Source organism: Crinia signifera, chromosome 5 (genome assembly GCF_055691185.1).
Source record: "Crinia signifera chromosome 5, ASM5569118v1, whole genome shotgun sequence".
NCBI classification, from domain to species: Eukaryota; Metazoa; Chordata; class Amphibia; order Anura; family Myobatrachidae; genus Crinia; species Crinia signifera.
Window position 1 is genome coordinate 253495102 of NC_139221.1, and position 12851 is coordinate 253507952.

General features: G+C 41.9%; 1 protein-coding gene across 4 annotated transcripts in view; it reads left to right on the forward strand.

Annotated features, from left to right (window-relative positions):
• The window catches only part of CUL2 (cullin 2), a 70016-nt gene extending 57628 nt beyond the window's left edge, over positions 1-12388 (forward strand). Inside the window, exons 20-22 of one of the 4 annotated variants that reach the window (XM_083188821.1) lie at positions 3095-3157; positions 4492-4608; positions 9795-12387. In XM_083188821.1, coding sequence (XP_083044947.1) covers positions 3095-3157; positions 4492-4608; positions 9795-9926 — 312 coding nt within the window. In that variant the 3' untranslated portion in view covers positions 9927-12387. Of the gene's footprint in view, positions 1-3094; positions 3158-4491; positions 4609-9794 lie in introns of all 4 variants that reach the window. The other 3 variants (XM_083188820.1, XM_083188822.1, XM_083188823.1) reach the window with 3 other exon arrangements.
• The last annotated feature ends 463 nt before the right edge of the window (positions 12389-12851 follow it).

Consider the following 12851-nt stretch of genomic DNA (forward strand, 5'->3'; position numbering starts at 1 on the left):
GTCTCTCCTTTTATTTTAAAGGACCTTAGTCTGTACGACAAGTTAGTGCTTGCTTCTTATGGTGTGTGTAAATGGTGAGATTCCCTTGCTATTGGACTTAAGATTCAATTGCTATGCAATCTTTGCTAACTCTGTACTATATACATACAATTCATGCTATCTACATTTGATTTGCACTATATAGCCATTGCTGCCCTGTCTATTTCGCAATTCGATATTTGCTGAGCGCGCATTGCATCAAGTTTGAAAGGTTAAAAACCTGTTCGATCACCATGCAATGTATATGCAATCCTGATACGATTTTGACTATGTAGTCAAAATCTCATGTTAAATCTCACCATGTGTACACACCATAAGTCTTTGATTGTTGGTATCAAGCAATAAAGGATTTGGCAGTAACTGGACACAGAGGGCCAGATGTACTAAGCTTGAAAAGTGATAAAATGGAGAGTGATAACCCACCAACCAATCAGCTCCTACCTGCCATGTCACAGGCTGGGTTTGAAAAATGACAGGTAAGAGCTGATTGGTTGGTGGTTTATCACTCTCTCCGTTTTATCACTTTTCAAGCTTAGTACATCTGGCCCAGAATGATGAACCAAAGAATGGGATCCGGATGATCTGTCTACAATTGATACAGATGGAGCTGTTTTTATTCATCCCGACACCGCACTGTGTATGCCTGTCTCGGCGCCCCCTTCTCTGCAATGGGCTGCGCAGGAACTTGCGCGTCCCCGTCTTGGCAAATGGCGTGACAAGACATGCAGACTCGGCGCGTTGTCGGGATGAATGAAAACTGCTCCATCTGTAGGTTGGCAGTCAATATTTTGACAACAAAAGGTTGACATGAGCTAGATCAACCTTGACAAGAAAAAGGTAGACATGGCAATGGTTGACGCATGAAAACTTTTTTTTTTTTTTTACTTTTTTCGTAGTATTAAGCTTCATGTATTTTTCATGTACAGTATTAAGCTTCAAAAAGTGATAAAGTAGATAGTAATAATCAACCAGCCAATCAGCTCCTACCTGTCATTTCTCAAACCCAGCCTGTAACATAGCAGTAAGGAGCTGATTGGCTGGCTGTTTATCACTCTCTATTTTATCACTTTTTGAAGCTTGATGCATCTGGCCATTGGGAATGGTAAAGTGTGCCAAGCTCTGCGGTAGCGGAGTAATACACCTGGCCCGGAGCATAATAAGCAAAGCTAACTGTGGTGGTACACGCTACACTAAAATTGAAGGTCCATGTGCTCATGTGTCGACCTATTGACTGTCAACCTAGAAACGGTCTATCCCATGATCCATACTCCAAAAAATATATCTCTGAACACTGCATCTTACTTGGCTCTATAATTACATGTAACATCCCAACAAATACAATGTTCAGTTGCCTCAGATATTTCAGAAAAATTAGGGTATATCCAGGTTGCTGAATTAAAAAAGTTTTTTTCGAATTGGCTCTAGTTCTTGAGATAACGGATACCTTGGGGGGGCCCATACACACTAGAAGATCCCCATTGATGCTGTTCTTGGCGACTGCGCGGGGGGGCATGCATCGGCAAGTGCATACACACTTGCTAATGCCGCACTCAAGAGGGACAACGGTCATGCGGCAGCCTGACTGTCTTTAGCATACACACTAGGCGATATTGTTCACAATATCGCTCAGAAAGCTCTTTTTAAGCGATATTGTGACCAATATCTTCTAGTTGGCAATGGACCTTTAGAGCTGCATTAACCCCTTCAGTGGTGTTTTTATTTTATTTTTATTTGTAAGGTAGCACTCACCACTGGGCGAGGTTTTTTTTTTTTTAGGGGGAGCGCTACCTAAAAAAAAACAGACCACGCTGTGTGTAGGGTCTGGACAGCGCCGCTGAACACTGTCAGCCTCTGCTTGGCGCCCTGTCCCTGCATGCGGCAACCCGGCTTGTCATAAGCCGGCACCGCAGGCTGTAATACAACAGGCAGGGGGGGTGGGGTGAGGAGGAGGCGTGGCGGAGGAGAGGGAGCCAGCTGAGTACAGCCATCAACTCAGCAGCGCTAAACAGTGGCAATCCCGAGACTTTTCCGGGCTTGCCAGTCTGGGCACTGGGCAAAATTCTCGGGATTATCAGTGAAGGGGTTAATTAATGGGCACGCTTTGGATCTGAGTCAGACCTGTTAGCAAGGCAGCATGGTTTTGTTCATCTTCAAATATTGGAGCCTTGCGAACGGGGTCTGAATCAGGCCCTTTGTAGCTATTAAATTGTTTTGGGAGCCTTTTCATTATTGTGCCCAATTAGTCAATTGGCTCGGCGGGAAAAGTGCTGTACGAGTGCTCAAACAGCCGACTGTTTGCACATTTTAGTTTCCACCTCTGGGGGATGTAAGCTGAAATGTGTCTGCCGCAGCTAATATTCATAGCAACAATTGATAGCTTTGATAGATGCCCATTAGTTTAGATATCATAAAACAATTGAATTCCCCCCTTAATTTAATAGGGAACATATCCATAACGTGCATATGGTAATGTACCGGAACATTATGCAAGGTGAGACACGCTAGTATTCTGGAGGTTCACTTTGTGATACTTCTAGGACATTCCCCCTCTATATATTGATCTGTCAGTGGAGCAGTTCACATTGTCTGTTTTAATTTTTTTTGGTTTGTTTTTTGTTTTTCTTGTTTCTCATCCATGTATCTCAAAAATTAGAGCCATACTAGAAAATCTGAGGTTGTACTTGGAATCCATATCCGCGTTCCCCCAAAATCACTTTAATATGACTGGCTTATAACCGAGTTGACCAGTGTAATACACGAATGAAAGGGGTTATTGGGCCACTAGTCCCGAGTTCTATAGGTAGAGAAGAGATACAATTGCGGCATCGCTGGTGCAGGCTCCAAAGAAAAAACACCTACAATTTTTGAATCGTACTTTAGTTGAATTTCCGATATAAAATTTATATGTATATATCTTTGTTAATTGTGTAACATTATTGTCCCAGCCAGTAAGGAAAGCAGGACATGTAATTCTCTAGGCTTGTCCAGTCATAAATGGGTGTCAGTGGGTCATGGGTCGGAGTTGTTCCTTCTCAATTTCTTTCGTCTCATCAAGGGGGCACAAACCACGTGTGCTGACGAGTCTATGCTTTGGAGAGGAGAATGGAGCTTCTCTCTGGTAGGTCACTTTGTATTCTTTATATTAAAAATAATAGTCTTTGTATACTATATTGGATGATAAATAACCACATAGGGGGAAACATAACACCATAAATAGCAGCCCAACACAACATCATAAAATGCAGCTCATTACAGAGTATGTTATAAGGTCCCAGAGTTCAGGGTATTTTTGAGGTGGATTCTTAAAGTGTATAGAGGTGTTTGTGGGGTGGGGTTGTAGAAGGATGATGGGGGGGGGGGGGGGGGGTGTATAGTCAGGGCTGTTGCTGTTAAGCCCCTGGTTAGCTACAGAGCTCTGGCAATGTAAAAGGGAAAGGGTGTGAGACAAGGATTGCTCTACAGTCATGGGATATGATTATTCACTGACTGGAACATTTTCTTTCATCTTGCTTTTATGTGGAATATTCATATTTAATTATGGATGTAATGAAAGTGAATGCTGATCTGCACAATTGCCCATACCTGTGTCCTATATTGGGGTATAAGTTGAATGATGTGAGAGACAGTGAACAATAAATGCATGTACCGTAAGAACACCTGAGCTGAAGTGCCCATATCTGAGAGGCGTGTTGCATTAATCTAATACAATAATACACACTGTGCTCCACGTTGTCTGTGTATATTGTATACTCTCCCCCTGTTATGTTGTCTCTTGGCCATTGCATTGTAACCGGAAACAAATTCCTAGTATACCAAAGTATACCTGGCCAATAAAACGGATTCTGATCTATATGTCACATGGTTTGGCTGTAGTCCCTGTGGGAGTGCTTTAGTAATGGCTGACCTAGTATGCTGGATGTGTGTTGTATGTAAGACTATACAATCTGTCCTGCACAGACCATGTCCATGTTTTAAGTCATTCTATTGGGTTGGGATCGTTGGGTCTACAGCAAGTCGGTCGACATGGGACTAAGTCGACAGGTCAATAGGTAGGCATGGGTTTTTAACTGTTTTTTTTTACCCAAATGTCGACATGGACACAGTTTGAAGTGCACCGCATCACTCGCGATGCTTCGGGCATGGTGACTCGCTGCGCTTGGCACACTATTTGCTCTCCCATCACGCCATAGTGGATGGTAGGGCATGAAATACCGCCTGTCTGCACATGTCGGCTCAAAAAAACAGTGAAAAAACCATGTCGACCGTTTGACTGTCGACATAGACCCTGTTGTCCTAATGCTTGTGTCGACCTAGAACCATGTCGACCCAGCGCTTGTCGACCAACTTGCTATAGACCCAATGACCATATCCCATTCTGTTACAGCAGTATAAGATTGCAATATATATCGGGAGCAGACTAACTTGTGTATTTGGCTTTGTTTCCATCCTCAGGAAGTGGAACAGACCCGAAGTGCTGTAGATGAAGACCGGAAAATGTACCTACAAGCTGCTATAGTGCGTATCATGAAAGCACGCAAAGTGCTGCGACATAATGCACTGATACAGGAGGTAAGGAGCCTTTCCAACACATACCTGCATATATGCACATTGGGCCTTATTCTAGTTCACTCTTTCTGACAAAATCCTTCTTAGATGGACAAAACCATGTGCACTGCTGGTGGGGCAGATGCAACTTGTGCAGAGAGAATTAGATTTGGGTGGGGTTTTACTTCAAAGTGAGATCTATATTGCAGTGTAAGAATAAAGCAGCCAGTATTTACCCTGCACAGAAACAAAATAACTCACCCAAATCTAATTCTCTCTGCACATTTTACATCTGCTCCCCTGCAGTGCACATGGTTTTGTCCATCTAAGAAAGATTTTGTCAGAAAGAGTGAACTAGAATAAGGCCCATAGTGCTGGAGCAAGTCTTCTCCCCCTCTGCTGCAGACAGGCGGCTCTTCCATGTAGAGGTCCTAGCACAGGAACCCCCTCTGTAGGAAGCCCTACAGTGGGGAGCAGTGAATGGCTGGGGTGGGGATGTTCCCAAGTCAGGTGATGCCTTAATGTAATTAACCCTTTTAGTGCCAAGTAAATTTGTCAAAATTGGTGTGAAAATTGCCACGCAAACCTTTTTATTCATCATAATGACCTGTAATGGTTACCTTATATAGGAAATATAATCTTTTTTTTTTTTTACACAACATTTTTTATTTGAATTGAACAAATATGAGCGATGCTAGCATTTTTAGCTGATATTTTGCATATATCTGACAGTGATGTTGGCACTCAGAGGTTACACATGAAAATTGTGGTGTATAAAACTGCTCATTGCCAGTTTGGTAAACCGAACAGGAATGACCATAACCATGTTTTCCACTTCAGTCATTACAACACACAGTCCCTTCACTGTTCTTTTCCTGTTATGTGATGTCTTTAATCAGAGGTATAATTGGATGTCATACTTCTTACTGTTAGAGTCATGTCCTGTGACACTACTTATTGCATTAGAAAACATGTGAAGAAACATGCAGATGTTCTGTAGAAAAGTGTTTGGCTTGTGTTAGTTCTTCCATGTGATAGGATTATTAGATGTTCTAGCAGCTGCCCGGTCATTTCTATCCGTGTATAATAATTGGCCAGTTTGGTTTCTGTGCCGTGCACTGCGGACTAGTTGCAGCCTGTGGTCAGCATTATATCACGAGCATGTGGCTGCTATAGGTTTTGGTAAGAGACCGAGAAATGTGACTCAAACTGTAGGATAAGTGCTAGAAAGGAGAGATGTTAAGTACTACAAGTGAAGAAATGCGTATTGTATACTTTTTTGGTTAATTGATTTTTGTGGAAATATCTTTTCAACTGTTTTTATTTCCCCCCCCACTGTCCCAGTAATTGGATTTATGGCAGCTGTAACACATACAGGAATAACTAAGAGGGCAATGGCCTTGTGTTCATGCAAGGAACATTTGTCATTCTTCTGATAAATGTTTTTCACATGGCTCTTATTCCAGTTATTACATTTATTTTTCATTTCTGTCACCAAATAAATCAATCTGCAGGGTTTTTTTTAGATAGGTTTGTAAGTAGCAGTGCCATTGGCTCTAAGCCACCAGTGTTATTACCACCTGCATTACTTATTACTTCAAATAGAAGTGCACCTCCATTTTTTTTACATGCTCTCTAAATTTGTAATAATTACATATATTTGTAGTACAGGTCGGGGTCTCCCTTATCCGTATATTCCAAAAACCGAAATTCCAAAAACCATGGTTTTTCAGAATATTTAGTGGGTTTTTTTCATACTTACCTCGTCCCCCGATGTCCACAGCGGCCACCGGGATCCTCTTCAGTAGGATATCTCCAGTCCCAGGGGTGCATTGCACGAGTGCGCAGATGTGCCGATGATGTCACAGGCGACTCCGCACACTTGCACAATACACCCTTGGGACTGGAGATAGCCTGCTGAAGAGGATCCTTCAGGGGACCATCGGGGCACCACCAGGGGACCAGGTAAGTATGGAAAAAATATATATATATATATTCCAAAATCCGGAATGCTTGTGGTTCCGAACAGTAAAAAACCCCATGTCGTTCTCATGACCCTGTTGACCTTAAGTCATGTAAACCTTTATGCATGTCAACCTTAAGTCATGTCGTCCTAATGCTTGTCTACCATCATGCTGGTGACCCAATGACTATCCCCCTCCCAGCTGGGCTGTTGCGTTCCCCTCTAAAACTATTTTTGTTATATCTGATTGGGTTTTTTTTTCTACCATTTCCTCTAAAACTATTTTCTGTTCTATCTAATTGTTTTTTTTTTTTTTACCGTTTCTTTTTACCGGAATGTTTTGTTTTTTTACATGTTAAAAACCAAGATAGCGAGTAGATTGTTAGGTTTCAATTTGTTGGTTTTGCCTTTAATAAATGCAATGGTAGCCCATAACCCACAGGTTCCCAATTGTGGTCCTCAAGTCACCCCAATGGTCCATGTTATAATTCTATCCATGCTTAGCCACAGCTGGCTTAATTAATATCTCAGTTAATTTGATAAAACCGACTGTGCTGTACTTAAAACCTGGACCATTTGCGAAACCACCTCTGCCATAACCCCTGTCATTGCTTGTATCACTGTAAGTACAATGGGGGCCTGTTAGACAGAAAGTGGTCTTCATGCATTACCCGGTATGCCAGATATTAATTAACTGGTTGCTTGGGTCAGATTATATTTGTGCATTATGCTTGTTTTTGCTAATTGCAGTACCAGGTGCCCAATTTTACTGCCATTTCTGTTGTGTCACCTACACACATGCTTATGATAACACACCACCGTGAGGGGTGTAGGAGGGCAGGGTCAAAAATGACAGATGTGAGGATAGAAGTATCACCATGCTTCAGTGCATTTTATGAAGATGATGATTAGTATGTAATAAGTGCACCCCAGACCATGAATGCACCAGTCTATTGGAGGTGTACAATGAGTTGAAATTTGATTTAGTGTAGGTGGTGATGTTAGAGGCATGGGGTGTTTTCTTATTTGCCGATTCATGTGTGTTGTGCAGCTTTGTGATCGCATCACAACACGTTCCTGCCACTGGCTACAATACAAATGTGAAGCCTGTTCTACGTTTGGATGTGTGCAGTGTAAATATGGATGGAACATGTGATGGCCAATTTCATTCTATTTTAAAGTGTTTTCCAATCCGTACCCTGCTGCTTTTACAGAGGGCAATGTCTGTGGGGCCATTACAGCCTGGCTCATACAGAGGGGATTTCATCCATTATCATTCTACGGGCAGGGTGCACTAAAGGAGAAATGTGGTTAAAACCCAGTTTTTTATGGGTTTTTATTGCATTTGCAAATACACTAAACCTCACATTTCGGGGTTCCATTGTGGAGGGTAATGCTAGCTACATCTGGCGTTACCCTTTAGAAGACTATTGGCTTCTCTCAGCAGTGCTGGTTGAGGGATCAGTCACTGATCACTCCCAGCATGCCCTGCAGCTGCCAGCGTCACTTTGCACATGTGATCAGAGATTGACTCCCGAGTAATTAACTCAGAAGACAAGTGACTGGCAAGCATCGCAAAGGACAGCTCTTATCTATCGGAAGAGCTGTCCTGTGCATTACTAATAGCACCTTAGTATGGATGTGATGCGGGATGCACCGGCAAGGGTTTACTGCATCCCGCCCCAAACTAAAAACTGTGGTAGGCATGCTGGGATGTGTAGTACCAGAGCAACTGGTTGGCCCGGAAGCAGTCATTACTTTGCTGTAGGCAGTGAGTACGGTTTCTACATTCGGAGGTTGTATAGGAGTCCTCTACTGGCTGAGAGAGGCCATTGTTCCTGTCGGTGATTGCCCGTCCAGCTGTCACATTGCATGTTGTTCTATATTACATAACTTAATCTAATACACTAAACAGAGCATCTCCCTCATCAAATATTAACTGTGTTTCCATAACCCATACTTATTCATAGACAATCCATCCAGCCACAGTCCTATCATCTGCCATATGTTAGCATTGGTCTTTGTTGCTGTTATATATGCAGAAAATGGTTTTCTAGGAAAAATACTTTGGCACTCAAACCTGCCCTAATTACACAGTAGGGTTCCACATTACATAGAATATTTATAAATATGCTGACCATGCAAGTTATTGTCTGCCTGCTTGTATATGAGAAGTCTCAGCTTCACATAGACCTAAAGAGACATCCTCCTATGCGAATGCCAAGCAGGCCACGTGCCATGGGACTCAGCTTGTGTGGAGAGTCGTTTACCCATGATTCCACCTCTTAGTCACTGTGCAATGTGACAAAACCGCTTCATGATACGGCACTGATTGCATAGCATCTAGTACAAAAAGCATACAATGTACTACAGCACCGTGCTTTTTGTACTATATACGATGCAATCTAGTACTAAAAGCACGGGCTGCACAGACTTTGTGCGATGTGATGTGCATGGGAGCGCACATTGCATCGCACAGCACCATTGTACCGTGTATGGGCACCTTTAAAGTGCCTGGTACTTTGGCACCTGCCAATCAGCCTGTAACTTAAACCCAGCCTGTAACTTAACAGTCAGGAGCTGATTGGCCGGTGATAATGTACCAGGCACTTTATCACTTTTCCTCCCTTATCGCTGCTTCATACATCTACCCCTCAGTTCCTTAGCATACTAAGTGCTGGTCAACCATATGCATTCTGCAGTTCTTCCATATGAAACAAAATAAATATTTTTCTCCGTGTAAGCCTGGGTAGTGAGATTCAGGTGGACTCTGGGGTATATTTACTAAAGCTTCTAAAACAGACTAGTGGCTGTCTTGCCTGTTGCAACTGGTCAGATAATATCGATCATTTCTCTATTGCATTTTAGAAAATTACATAATCTGGTTGCTATGGGCAACACCACTACTTGTCTTTTAGACGCTTTAGTCCTTCTACAACTTTGAGAGAAAGAAGTTTAGGTGTAATAAACTGTTCAATGCTGTATATACATCACACAACCAGAGGGCCAGATGCACTCAGCTTCAAACGTGATAAACAACCAACCAATCAGCTCCTGCCTGACATTTTCCAAACGCCGTCTGTGACATGGCAGGTAGGAGCTGATTGGCTGGCTGTTTATCACTCGCTATTTTATCACTTTTGAAGCTTAGTGCATCTGGCCCTTAAGCTGTAATTTAGTTTTCCTCCTGATTCTGAAATATTCCTTTACATGGAATGTGATGATATCTTGTGTGCTCTCCCCACAGGTGATCAGCCAGTCCAGAGCTCGCTTTAACCCGAGCATCAGCATGATCAAGAAGTGCATTGAGGTTCTCATAGACAAGCAGTACATAGAGCGCAGCCAGGCCTCAGCAGATGAGTACAGTTACGTAGCATGATGCTGTCATCACGTCGGCGTGTGTCAATGGAATTAATCACAGTCACTGTTTGGTGAAGAAGCAGGTCTTTTGCCTCCATACTCGGTCCCGCGGCAGTCCCTGTTTTTCTGCTGTTTACAACATCACCAGTGCCACGTCATAAGCGTCAAGAGAAAATGCCTATAAATATTTCGAGCTCATGCCATTGTAACATTTCTTACAACGCTACTAAAAGGAATGAGTGAAGTATTTCTGGAATGTGGAAATTTATTTTTTATTTTCTATTTTTTTTTTTGTTTGTTTTTTATTTTGTTTGGGTAACTATTTTTTCTCCCCTTCCTCATCACGTTTGCAGTTGATGTGGTTTTTTTTTTGTCTATTTTTTTTTAATCTATCTTAAAGGACCTAAAGTGAAAACTAAATATTGTAATATTAAAACAAAAACTAATAATTGTATCTACTTTAAAATGTACAAAATGACAAACATGATATTGCTGCTTGTCAGATTAAAAAAAATAAAGAAATGTACGAAGAAAGATGAAGATAATTCTCTGAGGGAGTCAGGAATAAAAGCTGGATTAATGTCCTCTGACTAGCACATGATCTGGAGATAAAGCGCAGAATGACCCCTGTTTTACAGTTTTAATAAGGGATAAATTCAGAAACAATATCGATTGCAAACCCTTATTTTCTTAAACACTTGGCAGACAGTGATGGATTCTTATCGCTGTTATGATACGTCAAGTTTTTGGGAAATTGTCATCATGTCTTGACAAGCCCATGGTCCTACCGATCAATGTCCAAGCTGTGGTGCCGTCTGGAATGCAACAAACCATGGGCGCTAGCAAGTGCAGGTGGTTTACACATTCTATTAGTTATATCCATCTTCTAGAATGGAAGCTATTGAGTATGCGACTCGGCTGGGGCTGTAACTATCTAAAAAAAAAATTATACTGCAGATGTGTCCTATATCCGTGCCAAACACCGCCTCTCAGTGCGCTAGGTCCTGTATGTGACTGTTAGTGTGTGGGGAGGGGTTTGCCAGAAATGCATGTTAGCAGCAACCTGATGCGACTTGGACTCAATGGAAGAATGCTGATTAATTTGAAATGCGATACTTGTCTAGTGGTGGCCCACTGAGTCTCTGAATCTCCATATAAATAGCTACGATACATCGATCATGGCTTTTTTTTTTCCATGTCAGGTTCCGTATACAGACTGCTACACACATATACAAGTGGCGCATTTCAAATGAATCTGTACAGTCTCCTGACGTGTCCTAGAGCTAGACGGTCCTGGTGGCTCATTGGCACCAGGCATTTTGCGGCTAAATGTATGTAGACACATTGGTATATTCACTGAGTGGCAGAAGAACCTAAAATGAATTATGTTTGAATTAGGCTAAGAACAGAAAGGTGAAAGGATGCAGAGACTAATGAAGATAGATATATATAGATATTTAATCTACAAAACACAATCTAATCGGACAAAACACGATCCGATGGGATTGATGCTGATTGTTGGCGCTTACAAGCATTTTCAAAATGGCTGCAGGGGTGAAAAAGTGAAAGAACGGTACTGAGCACAAGGCCCTGCGGTCCAGTGGAATGGAGAGTCCTATGGATTTGTATCACATTTTGAATAAATCAGGGACCAGTTCTGCAGGACTCTGAATACACAGTACATTACATTATATGTTTTGAAATTCACCATGCAGTTGGTAGGGTATGGAAATGGCAGCAGGAATGCATCGATCTTCCTGGCATGGCCACGGCTCTTCAGACTCATGGACATGGAGTTATTTACGTTTGGGCTAATATTCTTCACAAAACCTACGGACAAAATACATGCCTAGAATAATTCAAGAGAAACAAACTGCTAAATCGGGCACTGTATTATTATAGACTTGTAATTAATTATGCTAAATAGCATGAACAATTTAAAATCATTTAAACCGCAGCATACACCGTGGTGTGTCTGTGTGCACACACCTAGAGAAATCAGAGGTACCTATTAAGTAATGCAAACATACAAATGTAGGTACTGCTCTGGTTAATCCGGTGCATCTAGGTTTGAATGAAGGAATCACAATGCTTATATGTAAATAGATACTATTATTTTAAAAAGTCTCCTTAAAAGAAGAACGTGACGCTAGGACCGAAAAGGATCAGCCACATTTTTGTTGCCATACTGGACCATTGCATATTTAAAGACAATCTGTATTAAGATACAGGTTGAGTATCCCTTATCCAAAATGCTCAGACCAGAAGAATTTTGGATAAGGGATTATTCCGTGTTTCAGAATATTTTTTTTATATTCCAGTGATATATCTTGAGGTATTTTGCATTTATGTTGTATAAGAACATCAAACACATGAAATACACACAGATATTTTATTTGTGCATAAAACAAGGTTCCAAAAATGAAACAAAGTTTGTGTGCAATCTCAGATAATAAATTTGAATGCCAACCAATCATTTTCTTGCAGATATTTAGTGCCAGTTACATATCATGTCCTCCGCAGCTCTGTTACAGATGTTCCAAGTAGGTTTTTTTTTTCACATTCTGGAATGTATGGTTTTCGGAATAATTTGGGTAAAGCCCCCCATACACGATCCGTTCTGTGCTTAAACAGCACACATCGTATCGGATCGCATCCCTTGTGCATGCACTGCGATCCGATATGATGTTTACCTAGTACAAAAAGTATTTGCAGCACATACTTTTTGTACCGTACTATGTGATGCACGGGAGCGCGCATCGCATAGTACAGAACGGACCGTGTATGGGCTCCTTAAGGCAGGGCTCGACAAATGCCGGGGGCCAGGTCGCCATGGCGACCAGATTCTGCTTCCTGGCGAGCAGATTTTTTTACAGGTAGGAAGCAGAATCTAGTCGTGGGCAGACTAACAGCAGCACTGCCAGCGCTGCCTGACCCCCGGCAG